This window comes from Prionailurus bengalensis, chromosome A1, assembly GCF_016509475.1.
Source record: "Prionailurus bengalensis isolate Pbe53 chromosome A1, Fcat_Pben_1.1_paternal_pri, whole genome shotgun sequence".
Taxonomy (NCBI): Eukaryota; Metazoa; Chordata; class Mammalia; order Carnivora; family Felidae; genus Prionailurus; species Prionailurus bengalensis.
In genome coordinates this window covers 36,125,490-36,150,730 of record NC_057343.1, presented here as the reverse complement: position 1 = coordinate 36,150,730, position 25,241 = coordinate 36,125,490, and the positions used below count along the sequence as shown (strand labels likewise).

At 35.8% G+C, this 25,241-nt stretch overlaps 1 protein-coding gene across 1 annotated transcript in view; it reads left to right on the top strand.

Annotated features, from left to right (window-relative positions):
* DIAPH3 (diaphanous related formin 3) overlaps positions 1-25,241 on the top strand; it is a 514,561-nt gene that overhangs the window by 229,862 nt on the left and 259,458 nt on the right. Inside the window, exons 19-20 of the mRNA XM_043580147.1 lie at positions 4,289-4,383; positions 8,694-8,795. Of these exons, the coding sequence (XP_043436082.1) occupies positions 4,289-4,383; positions 8,694-8,795 (197 nt within the window). The remainder of the gene's footprint in view (positions 1-4,288; positions 4,384-8,693; positions 8,796-25,241) is intronic.

Sequence of the window (25,241 nt, the reverse complement as noted above, 5' to 3'; positions counted from 1 at the left end):
ATACATGTTGTGTTATTTATATTTACTTCTGTTATTGTTGTACTTACATAAATGTGCAAGTGAGATCATAGTAGGTTTTCATCTGCAGTTTTGTTGTTTTTTTTATCTCCACGACCACCTTCACTTCTGACACCAGTTAAGTTTGGGGGTCCCCAAGACCAATCTTAAGTATGATGGTTTATTGGAAGGACTCACAGAAATGACTGAAAACTCTTTGATTTATGATTAAACAGTACAGATTAAAATCAGCCAAGGAAAGAGGCACATGGGGAGGTGTCCAGGAGAGTTTGGAGCACGAAATTTTCACCCATGGACATCTCTAGCTTCTCCCAGCAATGATGTGTAATAATAGTCACAGGTTATTGCCAACCAGGGAGGCTCACTTAAGGCTTGGTGTCCAATGTTTTTACTGGTTCTTGGTTTTGGGTGAACCTGACCCAAAACTGCGTGACTGACCTTAGTTTTCAGACCCTCGGGAGGACAGGTTAATACTGTGTGACCCAAAATCCCCACCATAACTCAGATTATTAGCATAGACTGTCTAGTGTGACCCAGTGTCCCCAGTAAACATAGAAACTCTTATCAGGCAGGACATTCCCAGGGCTTTTGAGAGTAGCTCCCAGGAGCCAGACCTCACTTGATTAAGCTTAATCTGTTACCACACAGTATGCCACCCTTTTTCCCCATGCATTTTGTTTCCATATTATTTGTTTAAAATTATTTTAATTGTTTTTGTTATGACCTATTATCAGAGAATATAGAAAATGCATGTTACGTTTAATGATATAAATCAAACACCTACAGCTAAAGAAATAGAACATGACTCATACTTTAAAGACTTACATATGACCTTTTCCAATTTTATATCCCTTCCTATGAGAAGTTACCATTCTCTTAAATCTTGGTTTAAATATTTCCTTCCTTTTATTTATAGTTTTACCAACCATGTGCATATTCCTAAATAAGCTGTTTAGTTTTTAACTGACTGACTTTTATATAAACAACACCATATCATATTAATGCATCTGGCTGTAGTATATTCATTTTTATTTCCATTTTTAACACATTCTTTGACTGTTACACTTTATTCATTTAACCCTTGATTGACTTCTGTGTTGTTTCTCATTTTTGGTGGTACTAAGGCAAGGTGTGGCAAATTATGGCCTTCAGGCTAAATCTTGCCCATTGTCTGTTTGTTAAGACACAGTCTAGCAGAGCTTAGCCAGGACATTTGTTTACATAATGTCTGTGGGTGCTTCTGTGCTCCAATAGCACAGTTGAGTAGTTGTGACAGAGCCTGAATAGCTTAGAAAACCTAAAATAATGGCTATGTGACTCTCAGCAGAAAAAGTTAGGTGACTCCGCCTCTAAGTAGATATCTGGGCAGTGTTTGTACCAATTTATTCTTCCACCATCAGCGCCTGAATGTTCCTACTTCCTAACCTTACCAATGCCTCATGTTTTGCAAGGTTCTAGAGTGGCTTAAAAAAAATACATCATATTTGGGATTTGTTGGGCCTTCGTGTTGTTGATGATTTGTGTCTCTTTATAATTCTGGAATATTCTGACCTTTCTCTTCAAATAAGATTTCTTTCAACTCTGTTCTTTTTTGTGATTTCCCTTCGTAAATCCAAGTAGACATTTTTAAGGTATCTTTACTTATCTTCTGTATCTCTTAACCAACTATTTTTCCATCTCTTTAAATTTGTGTTTTGGATTGCTTTTTTGCCTGTGGTCTTTCATGTGCTCAATTTTCTCTTTATATTATATCTAATCCATACATTGAGTTTTCGATGTCATTAGTGTATGTGTGTATATATATTTTTTACTTTCAAAAAGTAAAAAATCTTCCAAATCTTGTTTCTTTTTAGTAATCTTTTTCTTTTTCCCTTGGCCATTATTTCAATCTTTCCTTGAATATTTTTTTCTCCCAGGATTTCTGTTTTCCTTCCTTTAAGGATAGGTCAAAAATGGATTTAAGATTTAAATACATGCACACACTTATGTATATTTTTTAGATATTTCAAGGGTTTCTTTTTTATTCTTGAGTTATAGCTGACACACAATGTTACATTAGTTCCAGTTGTACAGCATAATGATTGGACAGCACTATACCTAATGCTATGCTAAGGATATTTCTTGGTTGAGATCCAAAATATCCTTTTTTAGGAGGAGGAAGTAGATAATTCCAGGGCATCTCTCCACTCTGTCTTAGTGGCTGAAATATGTAAAAGTATAATTTTTCTTTCTCTCCATGACTGTGTTATGCCTCAGAGTAATTTTATCCTTTGATCTTTGTATTAAATGTTATAATCTTTTCTATATCTTCCTGTTGTATCCATAGACTAGGTTTCTTGAGTAGAATTTATTGCTTCTCAAAGGGAATTAATAATTTCAAAGATTCTGATTAATCTTACTAATCCTACAGAATTTGCAATTCAGGTGTATTTTAACACTTTGCCTTCTCAGTTTGCTTACTCCTAAGGTTTAACACATTATTACATATTATTAGTTTTGTTTTTTTCTCTTATTCTTTTAATTAAAGTTACATATTTTTTTAAGATTATATTTTTTGAGAGAGACAGATAGCATGAGCAGGGAGGGTCAGAGACATCTCATGAACCTTGAGATCATGACCTGAGCAAAGATCAAGACTCAGATGTTTAATCTGAGCCACCCAGGTGCCCATAAGGTACATACATTTTGCTCATTTAACTTTTTAGACCTCAGGGTATTCTAAATGAAGAAAAAAAATGCTTTGCTTTTTGAGGCAGATTTATCCCCTCAGCTTCCTTATTTTTTAATTGTTTAAGGTGCTTTGACTTGTTTTCCTTTTATGTTGTCAGAGATCACTCTTTTCACATATTTTCCAACAACTTATATGATTAAGATGTTCTCTTACCATAAAGGAGCTAAATTGTCACGTTAAATTTATTTTAGCATTTGTTTTTGTTAATATTTACATTTAATTCTGCAATCATAAGCAACTGGTTTTGTACATGATGTATGTATTTAGATTTTGTTCTCTTCCCATTAATTATTTACTGATGACCTCTTTGAGATCATATAGTTACTATATTTTTTGCTTTTCAGCGTCTACTACAGGGTTTTTATTTTGTAATTTCATTAATCTGTTTTGCAATAACATTTAGATATTTTATTCCATTTGTTGGTATACTAAGGATTATACCCATCCATAATTTCTAGCACTATTATCCCTTATTTATAACTATTTGAGTTCAGAAATGTATCAGTGAAGCTGGTGTTGACGTTGAACATGTTGTTCATCTGTAAATGATACATGGTGTCTCAGGTATATGGAAGCCTAAAGATAGCCTTTAAAAAGAAGATCATGTTTTCTAAATCTTATAAAAAATACTGTCTGTGAAAAGATCTACAGACAAGATGACATAAGTTCAGCATATAAAATAAATGGTAGCGGTAGCAAGTTCTGAGTATGTTCACAGAGTGACATCTGTCACTGAAGAAGAGACACAGTAATAGTAGATCAAGGAGGGAAACGGCAAAAGCATTAAATCTAATATTATGAAAATATCCTTATTTACCTCAGTAGCTTTTGAGAAGATCACTGTGGTTTAATATTAGACATATGAGATATTAGAAAAAAAATGTAAATAATGTTGGAATTTTCAGTAATAACATATTACCCAATATAATCCATTTGTATGGTTTCCCAGGAAAATTTGTTTTCCAATATTCGATATTCAAGCTTCAGTTACATATGAAGGCTATTTTTCTGGCATATTGTCTATAATGTTTTTAAAGAGCAAAGTGCTATTATAACTTGCAATAGTGTAAATGCACTACTCGCCAGTTTTCTTAAAATATTTTTTTCTGAACTATTTAGTAGGGCTGCAGGATATTATAAAACCTAATAATACACATGTTTAGACAAAAGTTATATGTGCATATTGGAGTTTTATGGTTCTTTTCATTCCAATGTAATATTTTTATAGTGTACCAAATATATTTCAGTTGTTTTTTTTTTTTTTTTTATCATATGAAAATTGGCACCATTCCTGTGATAGGCTAATAACTAAGCATTAAAAATCAACCTTGGAACCAGCATAATAATAAAGGGCTGTTGCTTAAATACTAGTTCTAAAACTAGAGTAGAAAATGTGCTAATGAAAATTTCTCCCATAGTCATTATATTTAATGTTTAAAGTCTCTCATTTTATGAATTAGTTTTGATTTTATACATAGAACTACATCTCAAATTCTTTTCTTTTCTTACTCATTATGAACCCTTTTCTCCCCCTTTTAGCAATCTTCTTGAGCTCTTTTCGGGTGCCATATGAGGAAATCAAAATGATGATATTGGAAGTGGATGAAACACAGTTGGCAGAGTCTATGATTCAGGTAAACAAACTGGCAGAGAGCTTAAATTCCAATATTTCATTGCAAGCTTCTCATTAAATACAAATCTGTAAGTGAAGCAAAATTCTTAAACCAAATCATTCAACTGGAAAATCATTGCTGCATAATTAGCTTTAGCATAACTTCTGCTTTGCCAGGAGATAAAACTCTGCATCTTTTCTTAACTGCAACTAAATATAATGCTATCAAAATGATTACATTTCAATTATTTTAAATGACTGTTTTTGAAAGGCAAATTGTTTAATTCAACATGTATGTTTTTGTTTTTGTTACAGTTAAGGTTAGTAACATGTGACTTAAAGTTTATTTGTATAATCCTTTCAGAATATGTTTTTATTAGGCTCTTATCTTGTAAAGTTGCATTATGATTCAGTGCAGAAGATTGAGGGACTTTTCTCTTCATTTAGAGTCCCCTTTATTAACCACCCTTCCTTGAGTCATTTGTGTTCCTACGAGTACTAGAAATTGTGGGCATAGCATTCTGAATTCATTCAGGAGGCTGCCAGATTTTTTAAATGGTGTCTACCCACAGTATTATTTAAGGAATGCTAGTGTGGTGCCAGAGTTATTTGCTGAATTCCACATAAGACATCAATAATGCGTGTCTTGATAAACTGTAAAATCAGAGTATCAAACCACAAATTATATAGGAAGAGAATAATATCTTCAGTTTACTATCTTTCATTCTTATAGTGGATGTACTTAGAAAAATGGCTTTTTAGCAACAAAAAGAAACCAGAGATTATTTGTTAGTGTGAACACATGTTTAAAATTATTTTGGACATTTAATCCATCAATGAATGGTATCTTGGAAAGTTTTGGGTTTTGCTTCTCCTATCTTGTCTTCCCAAGGTGGTTGTGATATAATCCCAGTAGGGGTTTGTGCTGTGCGTAGCTGAGACTCATATACACCTGATTCAGTAACTCTTCCCTGAGCCTTTTTTCTCTAAGCACTTTCTTTTTACTAGGTTTTTGTCTTTGTTAACTGTTGATCGTAAATGTGCCTTGTTGTTGGGAGTAAATTTCAAGTTCCTTAAAGAAAATTTTTTCTGCTTCATACATGTTTGTATTTTTTTTTTTTGATGCATTTATTGAATTTTTACAGAGTAGCTTTTAACTTGATTACACGAATGTTTTGGATATCCATGTGGATTTTGTGTGTAGAGATGGGAAATTTGCACTTTTAAATTCATGTCCAAAGAACATCCAGTTCCATATAATTTCTTAATATATTAGTTTTCTATTGCTGCTGTAACAATTCCCCATAAATTCAGTAGCTTAAAATAACACAAATTTATTAGTCTCCATTTCTGTTGAACAGAAATCTGGCATGTGTCGTATTGCGCTAAAGTCCAGGTGTTGGCAGGCTTGCCTTCCTTTCTATAGGATTAAAAAAAAAAATCCCTTTATCTTTCCTGGCTCCTCATGGCTTCCCACATTCCTTGGCTTGGGACACTTTTCTTCAACTTTCAAAGGATACTGACTCTCTTCTTTTTTCCATGGTCACATCTCCCTCTCGCTCCATGTTCTGTCTCTCTTTTCCACTTTTAAGGACCTTTGTGGTTACATTCTGCAGTTCTGATAATCTAGGGAAATTTCCCCTATTTACAAGTTTTGGGGATTAGGTGTGGACATCTTGGGTGGTGTGGTTCAGGTCATCGTTCTGCCTGCCACACCTACTACGTGTAAAACCCATCTCAGGAATTTAAAATCGAAAAATTTAGTTTGGACATTTATATGCTGATTAAAAAATAAGAATTCCATGCTATTGGAAGTCTCAAGTTAATTTTATTTATTTCAGTTTATTTATTCATTTTGAGAGAGAGAGGGAGGGAGAGTGCAAGTGGGGAGGGGCAGAGAGATAGGGGGAGAGAGAATCCCAAGCTGGATCTCCAACCTCCCGCATGGGCTCGAACTCACGAAAAATGAGATCATGACCTGAGCTGAAATCAAAAGCTGGATGCTTAACTGACTGAGCCACCCAGGTGCCCCTCTTAAATTAAATAAAAAAAATGTTCCTAATTGTAAAGTGAAGAACTGCCTGTTTTTCACAGGGCACAGGGAAAACCTTACTTTATAATAATCATCATTTTGGTAAGCTATGCTCACAGTCATGATTTTGTTTTGGCATATCTAGTTACTCATTCATATATAACCAGATGTCAGTAGTATGTCATTTTTGATGTCATCCTTCTAACTTATTCTCTCCCCGTTTGCCTTCATTTGTCTTTTATTAATTAGTTCATTTAGCATCTATTTTATTATTACCCCCCCCCCCCCCCCATGTGCAGGGCATTGTGGTCGGTTCAATTAAACATCGATTTTACCTTTCTGGGATATTTAGTTTGACAAGTGAAATGATGTGTATGTGTGTGTGTGTGTGTGTGTGTGTGTGTGTGTGTGTGTGATACACATGGCTGTATCAAGACTTTTTTTTTGGTATAGATTAGATGATGGGTTAAGGGAGTGCTGTGCATGTGTGGGGGTGAGGGTACGTGTGTGTGTGTGTGTGTGTGTGTGTGTGTGTGTGTGTAGGTGAGGGTACTTCAGGACTGAATACAGTATGGATGTAGAAAAGGCAATAGGGCTCTGTGACTAATATGTAGCAAAGGTCAGTTATTCTGGCACTAGTAATACTCTGAGCACTGAGGGAAAAGCTGTGGGTATGTGGGCAACTGTGAAGAGTTGGTTTAGTCTGAAAGGACCTTAGGATTTATGGAAGGTTGGTAACTTTGGTAAAGAGAGAGAGACACAGGAAGTTTGGGCCTGTATTCTTAGAAATCATTATAGTTTCATTACTCTACAAAGCAAAAATAATGAAGTGAAAAGTTAATAAATACATGATAAAAGATTATATATTAACTCATAATATTTAAGGGGATTTGATAGTCATCTACAAGGATACTGAAGAAATTCAGAAGCCTGATTATAAATAACTCAATCCAGCTGTTAGCTAGAATGGTTAAAAGAAACACAAATAACCAGGTCTTTTGGCTTCAGGCAATTTTAATAAGAGAAATTTCTATTTATATGGAAAAATCCTCTACTTGCATTGTTTTTATTCAGTTGGTAGTATTAATAGTAAATACTTTTGTTAGGGATGATCTTAAATTGCCACTTTTTTTGTTTGTTTTTGGCCAGTCAACCAAGTTTTTGTCCAAAGGTACACAGTGAGTCCAAAACTTCTTCTTTGATCTAACTACTTTGATAAATAACATTCTCTAACAATGTCTTTAACTAATGACACCTTTGGGGGCGTTTTCCCCATAAATATATAGAGCATGATGTAGGCTGAATTATAACTTGTATTGACTTTGGGCTTGAAGACAATATACTGATGCTAAAATTTGGGATTGTGAACACCAACCACTCTTTTTCTTAATTTTAATATCAGGACACTAATTTGTAATGACACTGTTAAAATCAATTACATTTTGATACGGAAGATCTATATAGACTTTGTCCACAAGACTGTATAATCATTACTTTATAACAGGGAAGAAAATTTGTTTATTTGGTCTTCATTGGGAGTGTTTGCCTGACCTTAAGTGTGTGGCCTGGGCAAGACTGCTCATGGACAAAGGAACCAGAATAACCAAGCAAGCCTGTGGTTTCTGGATGAGAGGTGATCCAGGCCAAAGGCAACAGGCACTTAAATTCCTAAACGATCTCTTCAGAAGCTTTTTATTTGCAAAGTATATCATTCCATGTCTTTAGTACCTTTTCAAGTTTTCTTCCACATCACAAAAGTTACTTTGTCTTCATTTTAGAGATACTTTCATTTTTGTTATTAAAACTGTAATCATGTTGATTAAATCTTGCAAGCACTTTCATTAAAGTTCTCTGGATTTCCTTTTCTTTCTCTTGCCTTTTAGTAGTAATATGATAATTTCTTTTATCACCCTGGATGAAGTGTTAAAATATGTTTGGCTTTGCTTGAATATCTGACATTTAATTCCCTCAATCTGAAATGTAATTGATCACATTTACCCAGGTGAGAAAGCTGTTCCTTTGGTATAGGTGGAGTTTTTCTTTCTCAGTTATATAGCTAATCAAATAAACATTCAGTAGTGCTTGATTTGAATATATAACTCTAGAGAGTAAAGAGGAAAATTGACTGCTTTCAAGATGCAGAGACTGTAGCGTAAAGCTGAGTATAAGGGAGGTTACCTAGAAATAAAAGTGAAGACTGACTTTTTTAGTGGTTTCTTTCCAATAGTTTATTGATGGATTTATCTAGAGTGCAAGAAGCACATTTAGTGAAAATATTTTCTTATGTTTTTAATTTTTAGAACCTAATAAAGCATCTTCCAGATCAAGAACAGTTAAGTTCACTGTCTCAGTTCAAGAGTGACTATAACAACTTATGTGAACCCGAGCAGTTTGCTGTTGTGGTAAGTACTGTCTTTTGGCCTTAACTCTCCTGTGCGGGCATCTTTATACCAGGCAATGCAGGAAAGAAAATGTCAGGCCTTTTCACATCAGGATTGTCCCATAAAGCTTTGAAGCCCATCTTGCTTTTTTTTTTTTTTTTTTTTTTTAACCTAAGGATATTTATGGGAAATTATTTTGATTTCAAATATGTATATTGAAACTGTAGCCACAAATGAAGTCCAAGGAGTTTTTAAAAAGTATAAACCTGATTTCTTGTTGTCGTTATTGTCAATTTCATGTCAAAATGTAAGATGAAAACTGCACTCCTATGACTGACGAGAGTATTTATGGTTAATGCTGGAGCATCGTAAGCCAACATATTGCAAAAACAGCATCAGTTTCTTGTTGTAATCACTCACTTCCTTTCATCTCCCATGTTAGACTCTGAAATTAGAAGTACAGTCTCCTCCTTGGTGATAAGGGTGAAAAAGGAATACCTTTAAAAAAAATCTTTGAGACTCCTTGATAATCATCTTGTTCCAGCCTCCTATTTTATTTATAGAAGTTGGGGGTCTGCAGAGGTGAAAATTCTTGCCAGTGGTATATATTAGCTGTGTTGCCAACTTAAAATTAAGATTTTTATCGAGCTTGCTTTCTCCTGTTCTTTTCTCCTATCATTACATAATCATTTTGAGGTTGGTTACATTCAGTCATCATGATGATACTGTAGTGTTTTGATTCTTTGTATGTAAGATTTTTTTTTTCCCTTTCATCTGAAGTTCTATTACCAACCTCCAGGGACATGATGGAATTTGTGTTTGATATAATTATGAAGATGTGGGTTGGCTAACTAAAGGACTGTGACTGCATACCATATTTTGCATGTTGTTGGCATTTGCTCTTAAACTGCTGCCATTTCTTCATAAACCTATTGTCTTCAGCCCTCCCCGCACTACCTTCCTGAGTTCACAAAACTCTGCTTAGAACACATAAGGGGAAGAAAAAGGCAGGGTTTTTCCTATACATAGTCTTACAATTTTTATTATAAAACTTTTAACTTATTTTCTTTACAAAAAAAAAAAAAAACAACTTTTTTTTTTTAAACCCAGTTCTCTAGGGTACCATTTTCTTCTTTTTCTCTTTTCTGTATTTCCTTGTTTGCTTTATATTCTATTACCTGATCATTTTGTCTTTCTTTCGCTCCATATTTGATGCTCTACCTGCAGTGTCTTCCATTGGGTATAAGTGAGTAAGGGAGAATTTGCATTACATTTTTAACCACAGACTATGCAGAATTTTGGGGCTTTTTTTTTTTTTTTTTTTTTTTTGCCCAGCTTTTTTGACTCTTGAAGAAAATTATATAATGTAAAATTATAATATAAAAATATTTCCTATTCACATTAAATCTGAAACACATATAAGCTTATATGAAAATGTCTATGTAGCAAGTAACTTTTTACATTGCATATCATCACAGGAAAAATGTAAAACTCTTCTCACGTTTTAGTGATTTTCACAGAAGAATGAGCTCAAACTTGCAGTTATTTTAAAATAGGCAGGTTATGTCCGCCTTTGAAAATATGGAGTTCACATCAAAGAGCCATGATTTACAAGCAGTATTCTCGTAGGGGCCAGAAATTTAAATATAGCGCAATTATATTTCCAGATATTAGTGCCAGAGGTTATAGTTTTGATTTTAAGACAGAGATAGACCACTTCCATTTTAGGACATGTCAACTCAAACTTGACCTTGAATCTACACATTCCATGCCAGGTCATACCTGACTGAAAATGGAATTTAATGTTGAAAGAGTAATGGTATTGAAAACCATCTGCTAGAGACATTATGAACAGTGTTTTATTATATGTTGATTGTGAATGTTCTTGAACCCATTGTTGTACATTCTAGTTTGTGTGTGCTTTAGTGAAGAAAGGAGAAAGTTGACAGGAAAAAACAATAATATATATAGTATGTAGTGTGTGTCTGTGTGTGTGCATCGTCAAATTGTAATGTTCTTCAACTTTACCTTCTTTCAGCTTTTTACCATTCCTAATATGTCTCCCTTTACTTCTTAGATACTTCCCCCCCTGCCCAAAGGGGGAGAAACCTGCTTAAAGTTCCAAATAATACTGCAGAATTACCAAAAAACATGATGGACAAAAATTGTATAACAGTGTGGAATGCCTGCAGATTTTAGTTCTTCCTGGATTAAAAGCTCAATATTGTTTGCTAGTTCTTTAAATAGTGATATGTTTTCAATTTATCAAGATTACATAAGTAATATGATAGTTTGGTAGTTTCAGGAAACTGATTATAATTATCATGTTTATTTCTATGATTCTCATTATACTGTTTTATTTTATAAGTAATAAACATGTTTGTAGTGAAGATGGGCTATTAACTCCAAGTAAACTGAACTGCAGATTCCTACATGACTTTGATTTCATAGAAGAGCATTTACTTACTGACTAAACTTAGATTTAAAGTAGTAATCATTTCCACCTAAAAATCATCACCATATCAAAAACAAGGGTAGTCATAGGTTAGGGTAATCTTTGTACCCCCAAATAGGGCCAATTCTTGCCTTTTCGTTTGTTTTCACCAAAGATAGGCTTACTTTCAGCTCTGTATCATCTTCAGGTTCTGTAATGGTTGATTTCTACATTGTTTTCAATTTAACAAAATCACTTGAAACTCTACAGTTACATTACTGTCAGTTTAACTTTTTCTTTTATCCAGTTATATAAATTTATTAATGTAATTCATGTGAATTTTAGAATTCTCAGAAAGGTGTATTCCATTTCAACAAACATAGGAATTTGACACTATAAAATCACCATAGTTGTTTGCATTATATAATCAACTTTAATTCCACTCAAGAATTAGGTAAAACAATAAGCAAAAATCCGCCCCACCAGGACATTGGAATTTGCTTACATTATTTTCTCTTTGGTAGAAAGGGAATGTACAAAAGTAACACATCCAAAATGCCTGGTAACCAGTGTCAATTAAAGACCAATTAGAATATATAAGATATAACACATAAATTAGAAATATCTTTTACTTTTGTCATGTATTACTTGGATACAACTTTTCAGGACTCTATGTCCTATATAGTGTGTGGTATACAAATAGACTATTGAGAAATACTGTGTCAATATTCATGAAATTGTATGCCCTTGAAGCTTTCTTTCAGTCACTAAACCATGTTTGTATTCCCTCCAGGTTTCCTATAATATAGTGTTTCATATGCACTTTATTTCTCCCTTGAAATTGGAAGCAAAAATTTTTAATGCAGACACTATCTTGATTCCTTAAAAAAAAAAGTTTTTTTAATGAATGAATACTAGATACAGGTCCTTTTATGCTGCTACTAAGGGTTTAGTCACTCATCTATTATTTTAATAATTCAGAATCTTCCCGAACTAGTTTTCTTTGCAATCCTTATGACTTGGACATTGGCCAGTTTGAGCAGGACAGTTGTTAGGTGTTCAAGAGCTGGCCTTGTCTGTGCACTGTAGTCTAGTTGTGATCATAACAGTGGTGGCATTTGGTGGGCTGGTACCTTTTGGAATTGATCTCCGGTGCTGTGAATTCAGGTCCTAATAGTTTAATGGTAGAATTGATTTGTTTTTTGTAGCCGATTATAGTATACTACCATGTCCTATGTTTTCTGAAAGGTTTTGGCATATGAAAAGTAATATCCCACCCCAAATCTGAAAAAGTTGTCATTTAATGCTGAGAGACTAAAGATTCTAGTCAAATGGTATTTTAAAGGAGTTCTCTGGGAGGTAGTCTATATCTGTGTCTTTTTGTGTAACTTGAAATGAATGAGACAGTTGGCATGCTGATTCTATTTGTTGGTTTAGGTTCTGGGCAGAGGACACGGAGTACTGACTGATGTGCCTAATTTGAAATATTCTTCTCCCTGGACGGTTCAGGATAAAACTCTTATTGTTGCTGAGAAAGTGGTTTTTATTTGGTGTGCCCTTTCCTCATGCTTTATTCAACTTAATTGTCTGTCAATAAGTTAAGAAGTGAAAATATATCTCCTAGAAACTCTCACTCATTAACCAATTGCCTGTCTCTTTTCTTGGATTCCTTCCTTCCCTCTTTAGCCCTAACGCCACCTCACCCCCCCCCCCCCAAAATATGGCCTATTTACCAAAAGTTGGTTCCCATTGAATAGAACTTGATTTTAGTTGCATGACATTTTTTTTTTTTAATATTTGCAGTTTCTTTGATCAGTAAACCATTAGGTAAAATCTCTGTTCTCACATTATCATGGTTTAACTGTGTGAGAAATAAGATATGTGAATATTCAGTGGGATCAGAGGCTTAGTTGAAGTTTGGAAAAATGCCTAAAAATTTGCATTTGAAACTTAGTGCAGACTTTCTTTGATTAAAAATTCTAGGTTTTTGAGTATATGTCTCCATATTATTTAATTCTGTTAAGCTGCCTGTTCTTCAAAGGGATCAAATCTTTCATAGGAAGGTTGAATTGAACAAATGTCGTGTTTGTGTACTGTATTTTGAACTGCCACCATTTGGTGTCACTGTAGGGCAGGGCTTTTAAACTTTTTGCAGTAGAGACCTCCATTTTTTTTTTTTAATCAAAAAAAAAAAATGTTGTAGGAAGTTTATGCATATTTCCCTGCATTAAAAATGCCTTGTTTTAAAATATACCCTAATATTCTTGTTGTAAAACATTCAAATAACATATAAAAATGGTGAATACAATGTGGAAGTTCCTTGTATCTCACTAACTCACTGCATTCCACACAGAATACAAAATTATTTTTAACATTTTGTTGGATTTCTAATCCTGTTTCTTTGTACTCACAAATGTGTGCGTGTTCATATGAACATTTAGAAAAAAACTATTCTGAAACTTTTTCATTATAAAAAATATGTTTTGGAGATCTTTATTTTCATGATGTACCAGTTTTAGATTCTTATGTGGTATTTCATGGTCTCTAACTATGACTTTTTCTTTTTAACTATTTCCTTTAAAAAATATGGTTGGTTGGAGGGTTTTAAAATAATAATTTTGTATACATCCTTGTGTACATACTTGAATATACTATTCAGAAATATTGTGTCAATATTCATTAAATTGTATGTCCCCAGGGTTCTTGAAAGAGTAACTCTGCTTACATCTTTATGAATTTGAAGGCAGTGTTTTATAGACATGGTGAATAGGGACTCTGGGTTTAAATCCTAGGCCAACCTTATTAGCTGTGTGTTCTTAGGTAGTCATTTATTTCTCTGTATCTCAATGTCCTCATTTATGAAATGGGATTTTTCCTATTGCTGCTATAATAATTTACCATAACCTTAGTGGCTTCAAACAACAGAAGTTGGTTATGTTTTAATTCTGGAAGTCAGAAGTTCAAAATGGGCTATCAGGGCTCCATTCCTTATGAAGGCAGCGGATTTGTTTCCTTTCTCCAAACTTCTAGAGGCTGCTCACATTCCTTGGCTCATGGTCCGTTGTCATTGTGGCTCTTGTCATCACATCTTCACTGACCCTCTCCTCTCTGTTTATAAGGGCCCTGTGATTATATTGGGCCTACTTGGATAATCCAGGATAATCTCATTTAAAGATTCTTAGTCAAGTCTGCAAAGTCCCTTTGCCATGTAAAATAATCTATTCAAAAGCATTGGGGATTGGTACTTGGTTATACTTGGGGGGTCATTAGTCTGCCAGTCAGAGGGACAGTGATAGTGCCTACCTCCATTGTGTTGTCCTGAGTATTTAAAAATAGTGAATTTGTGTAAATCATCTTGTAATAATAAACTCTTTATATAAAGGTTAGCTTTGTTATTAATACTACTTTTGGAAAAGAGTCCCAGAATTTCAAATGCTAGGTAAAAGATATTTTTAATCTTGATATTTATTGCCAAACTATCTTTCTAAGAGGAGTGTCAATGTATATTTTTATGAACAATATATGTATGGTTTTTTTTTCTTGTACAATCACCAATATGTAATATTATCCTTTTTCATTTGTTTTTGTATATTTTTTACTTTATATTTCTTGGTTATGAGATGAAATTGAAACAGTTATTATGTATTACTTTTATTTCTTCTTCGAATTGCCTATTACTATCCTTTGTTTGCCTCTTATCTTTTTTTCCCTTCTAGTTTGTAGGAGCTCCTTATGTAATCTATATGATACTCCTTTGTAAATATTTGCAGTTTTTCTTTTAAAATCTTTTTTTAATGTTTGTTTTTGAGACAGAGAGAGAGAGAGAGAGAGAGAGAGAGAGAGAGCACACGCAGAGGAGGGGCAGAGAGAGGGAGACACAGAATCCGAAGCAGGCTCCAGGCTCTAGGCTCTGAGCTGTTAGCACAGCTCTGCAGCGGGGCTTGAACTCACAAACCTCTAGATCATGAACTGAACTGAAGGGGAGGCTTAACCCATTAAGCCACCCAGACGCCCCTACTTGCAGTTTTTCTTAATGCTTCTCACTTATCTCTTTGCTTTTACTTATGATATCTGCTGGATTTTTTTTGCATTTTTGAAGTTTGGTTTAAATTTTTTTTTTAATGTTTGTTTATTTTTGAGAGAGAGAGAGAAACAGCATGCGAGTGGGGGAGAGGCAGAGAGAGAGAGAGAGAGAGAGAGAGAGAAAGACCTAACCTGAAGCAAGCTCCAGACTCCGAGCTGTCAGCACAGAGCCCAACGTGGGGCTTGAACTCACAGACCTGGAGATCATGACCTGAGCTGAAGTCAGATGCTTAACTGACTGAGCCACCCAGGAGCCCCAGTTTGGTTTTAAAAGTGAGTTAAGGAAGACCCATGTTACTCGCTTAAGGATAGGAATGTATTCTGTGTATATGGACAAGCTTGGTCCTTTGTATATAATAAGAGCGTGGTTCTTTGTTTATAATAGGACTACAGATTTAGCTTGATTGTAGGGAACATCTTGTGAGTATGTAAAATGAGTGTGAAATGCCACTGACTATCCTTCACTGCCTCCCTAAAGTCCTTCATTTGTTCCCCATAGCTTTTACATGGATGTCCAGAATTCTTAGAGTAGCATTAGGCCTTTAAAAAAAAATTGACATATAATAAAATGTACATATTTAAAATTTGTAGAATTTGACTCATTTTGACATATAAATATGCTCATGAAACTGTCACCATAATCAAGATGATGAGCATACCCATCATGCCCAAATGTTTCCTCAGATTTTTCTATAATTCCCTCCTTCCCATGTGCCCAGGCTTCCCATGTGTCTTTAATGAAGCAACACCTGCCACCCTCTCCTCCTCTAGTCTTCCTTTTCCCCTAGGCTTCATCTTTCCTCCACAGCTGTGCTCTGAAGGCACCATACTGAGGCCAGTTGATAATTCTTCCTTTTCCCTTTCTTTCTACTTTGAGAGAGACTTCTCTGGAATACATACCCTACAAAATTCAGTATCCTTCCTCTTTTGTTACCGTAATACAACATGATGCAACACCTGATACATGATACACATGGTGACCACATGATATTGGCTAAATGAATATGTGAAATAAAGAAGAGATAAAAAGAAAGAAGGGAAAATATATGGTTAAGAATAATAAAGCATGCACAAAGTTTGAGGAATTTAAAACTATATATATATATTTTATTGTTTTAGAGCAGTTTTAGGTTCACAGCGATATTGGGAGGAAGGTACAAAGATTACTCATATACATTCCCCCTACCACATTTATGCCCTTCCCCATTATCAACATCTCCCCCAGCCCCTGAGTGGTACATTTCAGGTTAATGAACGTGCACTGACACATTATCACCCAAATTCCGTAGTTTACAGTGCATTCTTGGTGTTGCACAGTTTCTGGGTTTGGACAAATGTATGGAGGGGTGTGTCCACCATTATGGTATTATACAAACATTTTATTGCCCTGAAATAAATAAATGTCTTTTAAAATCACTTTTTAAAAAAGTTATTTAAATTCCTGTTAACATGTAGTATAATGTTAACTTAAGGTGTACAATATAGTGATTCAACACTTCCATACAACATCTGGTGCTCATCACAACAAATGAACTCCTTAATCACCTTCACCTATTTCTCCCATCCCCCTACCCACCTTCCCTCTAGTAACCATCAATTTGTTCTCTATAGTTAAGGGTCTGTTTCTTGGCTTTATTTAATTAATAAATAATCGTCCTTTCATCTATTATTTCTCTAACAGAGATCGCTCTCTTTATTTTTCCCTTTGCTTGTTTTGTTTCTTAAATTCCACGTATGAGTGAGATCATATGGAATTTGTCTTTCTCTGACTTCTTTTGCTTAGCAAAACGCTCTCTAGTTCTATCTAGGTCGTTTCAAATGGCAAGATTTTATTCCTTTTTATAGCTGAGTGATATTCCCTTGTGTGGAATACACACCACCTCTTCTTTATCCATTCATCAGTTGATGGATACTTCGGCTGTTTCCATAATTTGGCTATTGTAGATAATGTTGCTGTAAACATCAGGGTCCATGTATGCCTTTGAATTAGTATTTTTGTATTTTGGTGTAAATACCTACTAGTACAATTGCTGCATCATAGTTCTATTTTTAACTTTTTTTTTTTTTAATTTTTTTTTTTAACATTTATTTATTTTTTGAGACAGAGAGAGACAGAGCATGAATAGGGGGAGGGCGAGAGAGAGAGGGAGACACAGGATGTGAAGCAGGCTCCAGGCTCTGAGCTGTCAGCACAGAGCCTGATGCAGGGCTCGAACTCACGGACCGTGAGATCGTGACCTGAGCGAAGTCGGACGCTCAACCGACTGAGCCACCCAGGTGCCCCTATTTTTAACTTTTTGAGGAGCCTTCATACTGGTTTCCAGAATGGCTGCAGCAGTTAGCAGTCCCACCAGCAGTGTAAGAGGCTTCCCCTTCCCCAGATCCTCAGCAACACCTGTTGTTTCTTGTGTTGTTGATTTTAGCCATTCTGACAGGTGTGAGGTGATATCTCACTGTAGTTTTGATTTTTATTTCCCTGACGATGAGCAATGTTGAGCATCTTCCCATGTGTCTGTTGGCCATCCATATGTCTTCTTTGGGAAAATGTCTGTTCGTGACTTCTGCCCATTTTTTAATTTGATTATTCATGTTTGGGTGTTGAGTTTTATAAGTTCTTTATGTATTTTGGATACTGTCATTTGCAAATCTGTTCTCTCCATAGGTTTGCCTTTTAGTTGTCTTGATGGTTTCCTTTGCTTTGAAAAAGCTTTTTAGTTTGAGCTAGTCTCATTTGTTTATCTTTGCTTTTGTTTGCCTTGCCCCAGGAGACATAAAACACTTTTTAAAATGAAAATGTGAAGTATTTTTAAGATAATTATTTTAATTTTTGTTAAAATGAATCTCTAGATAATGACCTCTCTGTGGTGAGAATGGGTTAATTTAAAAGCAAACCAAGTAACTTTTGAGCATAAAATCTGAATTCACTTTTTTTAAAAATGTAGAACTTAACCACCCTGTGTAATTCTGCCACTTAACTTGTTCACCTGTCACAACACATGACTGTTCTGATATCACACTGGACATTTTCCTTGATGCTTTTTTGTCAGAAGGTCATTTTCTTTTTAAGTTCATTGAATATTCAGGGTACCCTGTACAGTATTTCTTAGGGTACTTAGTGGTTTTATTTTATAAAAGGTGTTGAGGAAATTGTGATTCGATGTGAATCATGGCTTATTGAGGGGCACCTGGATGGCTCATTCGAGTAAGTGCCTGACTCTTGATTTCCGCTCAGGTAATGATCTCACAGTTGGTGAGATTGAGTCTTGCATGGGCCTGTCAGTGTGGAGCCTGCTTGGAATTCTTTCTCTGTCGCCCCCCCCCCCCCCATTCTCTCTCTCTCTCTCTCTCTCTCTCTCTCTCTCTCTCTCTCTCTCTCAAAAAAAAAAAAAAAAAAAAAAGATTACAAAAGAATCACGGCTTATTGAAACACCTTTAGGAAAGGAGTGACCAAGATAGGTAAGGAACCTGAAAAAGTACCTCTGCTGAGCTATTGCTTTTCCAGAGGAAACATCTCCAGGGCTGTCTTTCATTTTTTAGGTGTTGATTATTTCAAGTGCTTTGCAAATGTCCTGATACAAGGTCAGTCCTGTTTCACAGACTTATCACTTTACAACTTAATAAAAGACATGAAGTTAGTATGATACAATTTCTTTTTCATTTTGGTTTCTGGTAATTACTTCTTCCTTTTCTCTTTGATAATTCATCTTCAATCTCGTCTGTCAATGAGAGAAATCTTGCCAGTCTCTCCTCCTGGAAGACAGAGTTCTATTTTGTCGTCTGCTTTTGGTGCCTGTCCTGGAGTCCAAGTCCTCTCAAATTTCATGATGCTTTAGACAGCACTTTGGCAAACTCATCTGCAAATCTTTCACTACCCAGGGAGGACATTTGTTTAGAGTAATAAATGATTATAACCAGATTCATAGCTATTTAAATCTTAGAGGTCTGCTTCTCCTAAGATCCTAAGCATTCAGCTGTTCAGTTATTCTTGTCACTCTGCTTTGCAACCTTCTTGACATGCTCTTACCAGGATCCAGGACTTAATATAGGCTCGCCAGCACAGATGGTTCTTCTTTCACCTAGTTCAGGGCTTATTAATTTAGCTTGCTTTCAATTCTCATTGATTTGCAGCGAAAATCCTGCAGACGTTTGGTACTTCCATCATTTTTCTCACGTTCTGGTTTCTCTCTTCCATCACCTTCAGCACTGTAAGCCAAAATAGTCACAATGCCATTTGAAGTTTTAATTAGACATAAATTTTGTTGGTTTGAGTAGTTACAATCAGTTGTCAGCTGGAAGGTAGTTTTACCTTGTCCACTCTAGTATAATATTTTCTCTGAAGATCTTTTTCCTCACAGAATTTTTTTTTTGTAGTTCTTCCTGCACATGACACAGTGGACTTAGACATTGACAAAACCTTTAAAAGGCCATTTACATCTTCTCTTTACAAGTTTAACGGGGTAGTACGAAATAATGTGTAACAGATGTATCGATTTAACCAAATACACTGAAATATACAGAAACTTAGAGGTTTTCTTATGGTTGAACTTTACATGGCTTCACTGCCAATGGATTGAGTATATTTAAGAACCATTCTAATATTGATTTGAGCTCGTGTTAGATTCTTACGAAATGGCTCCAGGTAGCAATTTTTTCATTAGTGTAGGTCTTGGCCTTTTGATGCTATGGGGGCTTAGATTGCCAGATACTTTCTGGGAGAATTGAGACCTTGAGATTATATTGGTAACTGCACCACCATCTGATCTTTTTATTTTAAGACCTTGTCTCCTGGGGTTCAAAAATTATCCAATCATTTGTTCATTTATTTGACACATATTTATCGAACACCTATTATGCACTGAAAATCGCTCTAGGCCCTGAGTTCATTGCATTGAACGTGTCTCTTATTCCTTGTTGGCCTTACATTTCATCTGAGGACAGTAACAATATACACATAAACAAAAACATAGCCTAGTATCAAATAATAATAAATACTCCTCAGGAAGTGTTAGGGTGAGGGCCTAGTGTGTGTGTGTGTTAGGGTGAGGTGCAAGTGTGTGTGTGTGTGTGTGTGTGTATGTATGTGTGTGTGAGAGAGAGAGAGATAACAAGGCTAGGGAAGATCTCTCTGAAGAGATAATATTTAGCCAGAGCTTAAGTGACTGAAGTTAGCTGTGTGGCCGTCTTGGGCAAAGCATGTTATAGACAGAGGAAACCACAAGCTCCAAGGCTTTGAGGGACAAGTGACTTTGGCACGGCGGAGGCGAGTGGCTGTGGCAGAGCGAGTATGAAGGAGTGGTAGGGGATGAAGTTACACCACTGGGGCCGTGGAGCCATGGCGTGAGGCCCATGGACTTTATCATAAGAAAGCCATCAGAGAGTTTTAAGTAGGTGAAGTGATCAGACTGATGCTTTCAGACTATTATTCAGGCATCTGATGAGCTAGTTATTAAGGTGAGAAATGGTGCTGGCTTGCAGGCTTGATGGTGCTGTCAGAGGCCAGATTCTGTTGGAAAGTAGGGAAAGTAGGATTTCTGATGGGCTGGATTTGGGATAAGAGTGAAATCCGGCTGACTCAAGAATTCCTGCCCTGCCCATTCACGGAGATGAGGAAAAGGCTTGCGAGAGGAGCACACTGTGTAGGGACACACCTAACGTGTCTGTGGACATCCGAGGGGACACATGAGGTATGCAGTTGGGATGTAAGCTGGCAGTTCAAGGTTGGAGGTATAAATTTGGGCACCGTGATATTTAAAGCTGTGGCTCTGGAGGAGCTCACCTGAGGAGTGAATTAGAAATGCAGCGCAGGAGGCAGCAAAGAGAGAGACAAAATATGCAAACTGTAGTGTGTTTTCTCAATCTTGTCCCTAGAGAGGGATCACCATCAGCAAAATTTGTTTGTTTTTGCAGCTATCACCTCTCTGAGGAAAATCGTAATCCCCCGTCTAGGGAATTGTACCAGGTGATATTATAATATGACACTATTGCAGTTGGTTTCAAAAACTAAGCATGAGCCAGGGTGAGAGGGCTATTTGGCATTTGTAGAATATAATTCATCAGGGACCTTTGGAAAGAAGCTAGTGGTCATGAGAATATGTGTCTGTGGAAAGAAAGAAAAAACTTTGCCTCCAAACCTTGCTCTCGTATGAAGGAAAATGGAATAATCCCTAATACATCATAATATTAAACATATAGTGCCTATATCATAAACTAAGACGATGTTAAAATGCCAGAAGTATGTACGCATTTGCCATGATAAAATAACTCTCTCTTTTAATCAAGGGATTGAGTTCATTTAGTTCAAATCGACATAAAAATAATAATAGCAAATCCTGCCATTAAGGGGAAAAATCACTCACACATTACCAATTGTATTCTCTGTAGAGTGGGTGGGTAAGTGGAATTGAGCTCTAAACGGATTCTCTTATGAGCTTTTGTTACCCTTTTCCCTTGAAATTAGTAGAATGTCAGCTATATTAAATAACTTTGCAATTCCTTAATTTATTAGAACTAATGAAAACACAGCATTATCAGAATAATAAGCTCTTTCACTGAGTTGCTCCCTCTGGTAAGTTTCTCACAAAGTTTGAATTTTCAACCGTGATTTGTCTTCATCTTCCCCCTTTATTCGCTTGATGGCAAAAGGTACAATGTTTGCTTGTGTTGCGTATAACAGGCATGTAAAATGTGTGAAAGATTTGATACTAAGAAATAATACCTATCTTAATTTATTTTCAACCAGTCTATTTTTAACACAGTAGCCAGTGCTGTAAGTCAGATAGTATTCACTCTACCGGTAACCCTATAATGGCTTCCCACCTCAGAGAAAACTCCCAAATCCTTGCAGTGGTCGACAGAGCTCTCTACAGAATCTGCCGTTGCCTTGGTGTTCTAGCCCCATCTTCTGCTGTGCCCCCGGGAGGAGTCTGCTTTAACCACACGGCCTCTATACTGAAATGCCAGTCACATTCTTCAGGGTTTTATACTTGCCTTGTACCTTGCTTCCATTAGACCTCCAGGTGACTTGCTCCTTCACGTCCTTTTGGTCTTTGTTCATATGTCAACTTCTGGAAGTCTTCTCTGAGCGCCCTGTTGACAACCACATGCCCTCCAGCCCGTAGCACTTCTTTTCCTCATCCCTGTTTTAGTTTTCTCCCAAGTATCCATCATCTTCTCGTTATATTCGATCTACCCATCAGCCTATCTATTAGCCTATTATAAGAATATCTGTCATCTCAGGAATCATTCTCTCAGGTATCTCTTGGTGAATTCCTTATGCGCTACTTGGCATATCATAAGCACACAAATATCTGATGAAAGAATGAATACATTTTCTGTAAGGTACTTTATGACTTATTGAAAATACTGAAATGCTAAAGCTCTCTAGTTCTGGGCTTACCGAGGCTTGCTATGCAACGTGTTCCTAGTATTGAAACATGAATCTCAGTTAAAAACAACTTGGTCCTGGAATTCCAAATTCCTTCAAATATCCTTCATCGCATTCTAGCCCTGTTAGGTCTGGGGTTGAGTACTTACTTCATCATGTACTAGCTATGAAACTTTGAATAAGTCTCTTAACACCCCTCAATTTCAGTTTTTCAGTTTCTTTATTTAGGAAATGTGGGTGATCTTAGAACCTATCTCATTAGGTGGTGGTAAAATTTAAAGGAGAACGTTCATGTGCAGTCAGTACTGAATCAGTACCCAATAATTATGTTAGCTGCTATCTTCATCATGGTTGTATTTTAAATGTTTTTCTTCTCCTGTGTTGAGATCCAGTTAGGACCTACTTTGATCCTCTAACGTGTTTTATGTATATGTTTTTCCTTCCATTAGGTCTTGTGAGTTACTCTCAGGGTATGCACAACATCATATTTCCAGATCCAACATAAGTCCTTTCATGTCTCATCTGTATGCTCTTGACATGTGGTCAGCCTTTCACCCCGTTAGCTTTATCTACTTGCTTGTCATTCTCCTGTGGCTCCCATGTGCTGCTTGTCTGACTCTTTCCCAGAGTCTCTTCCCATTTCTTTTGATACTTAAATCATGGTCTTACTCAGATTCTGTCCTCTGCTCTTTCTTCATACCCTCCTCTTTGTCAATGATTTTGTCCACCTTACAATTATTTATCAATTCCTTTTGAACAATTTTTAGATATTCTAGGCTTTTTACTTTGTATATTTTTTAAATATACACAATTCACTGTTGCACGAAGCATAAAGGGGATGAGTTGGGGTGTGGTAGAAAAGTAAGTACTGATTGATGAACATTTTAGGTACGATCAATTATCATGACTCCTGGATTTTGTGTTGAAATGTGGTGCCAGAGTAGTTATTTTCTGTTTATGGGAAAAACCTTCAAGAGTACAATTCAAGTTACTGAAAACCTGATTAGGGTATCTTTCACTTCTGATATTAGTTGCACATGTTAGAACCAGAAATATGAACTAAGTTGACCTGACTGGATCTATCCAACTGAAGACCTTAGCCTTAGAAATCTCCTGAAATTAAAATCGTCCAGTTGTGTATAGTAACAGCTTGATGGTTATTACAAAAAATGTGCTCAAGGGCAAAAAAAAAAAAAAAAAGATGGCAGAATTGAATTTAACTATATGAAATATAACAAAACAGCAGTTAGACTTCTGCTTGTAAGTCATCTCATGGAATGGGGTAGCTAGAGATTAGAATCTGACTCTATGATAGTTTAGTTTGATTATTTTTTAAATATGATGTCTGAAACTTGTTACATCTAGAAAGTGAGGGTTTGGATGATAGGAGCCAGGAGAGCAATTTTGGAGTTTTAGGTTAATGATGTAAGTATTCCAGCAAATGAGCAACCATTGAACATACAAGTAACTACATGACAACTACTTTCTTTGACTTTTGTATAGTGATAAACGTTTCGCAAAGTATGTTTGTATACATTTGCCTGATAATATCCCTCATCCCTCACGGCAGCCCTTTTAGGGTTGCAAGAACTGAAATTCATAGAGAGTAGGTGACTTAACCCCCCTACTTTATAAACAGAAGAGAAGGATTCACGTTCAGGATTTCTGAATTATATTTTGTTTCTACCATACTGTACTATTTCTCAGTATAAAGCTCTTGATCTGTTAGGCAAGAAGTAGATGCATACAGCAGGTGGGCGAAAGGCAAACAAGGGAAAGGTTTTTAAAGCTAGGCTTTAGCCTACATTACATTTTTGCTTCAGACAAGTCCTATCCCTGCTTTTCTTTGTAGAAATCAAATACCATTTTTTATCTTCAGAAACTTAGGGCCAAATGTGAGGAAAATCCTCTGTCCTTCCTTGGAAAGCCTGATGAGTGTGTATGTTTCTGGAATGTCACTGGCCTGACCAGTGACTTCACTGAGAAGCTTTTCTCTCATTTCCTGTACCCTGGTTGACAGAAAGCTGGCATTGTGATATTAGGGGTGAGAGCCATTGAAAACTTTTCTGGAATACCCAGATTCATTGTATAGTTTCATTTAACTTAATTTGCATGATGGCTCCTGAAACAGAAGGTGATGGTGTTTGGTCCTATATTTTTTTGGTTCATTATGGGACTTGTCTGAGTTTTGTTTTGTTTTGTCTTTTCCTTTTGTTTCTTTGCTTATATTTTCATTTTGTATTGAATTGTACGTTTCATTAAACATCCTTATCTTCCATACCAGACGTGGCCTTTTTAAAAGGATAAATGTGTTTGTTTTCTTCCCTCTAACATTGGGTCAAGTTTCCTGTCCTGCAACTCAGCTATTATCCATTATTAATGTTATTTTTCTTTCTTTACCAAGGATGGCAATTTTGTATCCAAGTCCATATATTGTACTTATCTGAGGCATAGGATAGGAAGCAAAGTGATTCCCCACCCCCCTTCACTGAAAAGCTCATGTTAACTTTTATACCACCAGTCTCATCACTACCAAGTTATTTGACATATTATATTTGTCCAAGTT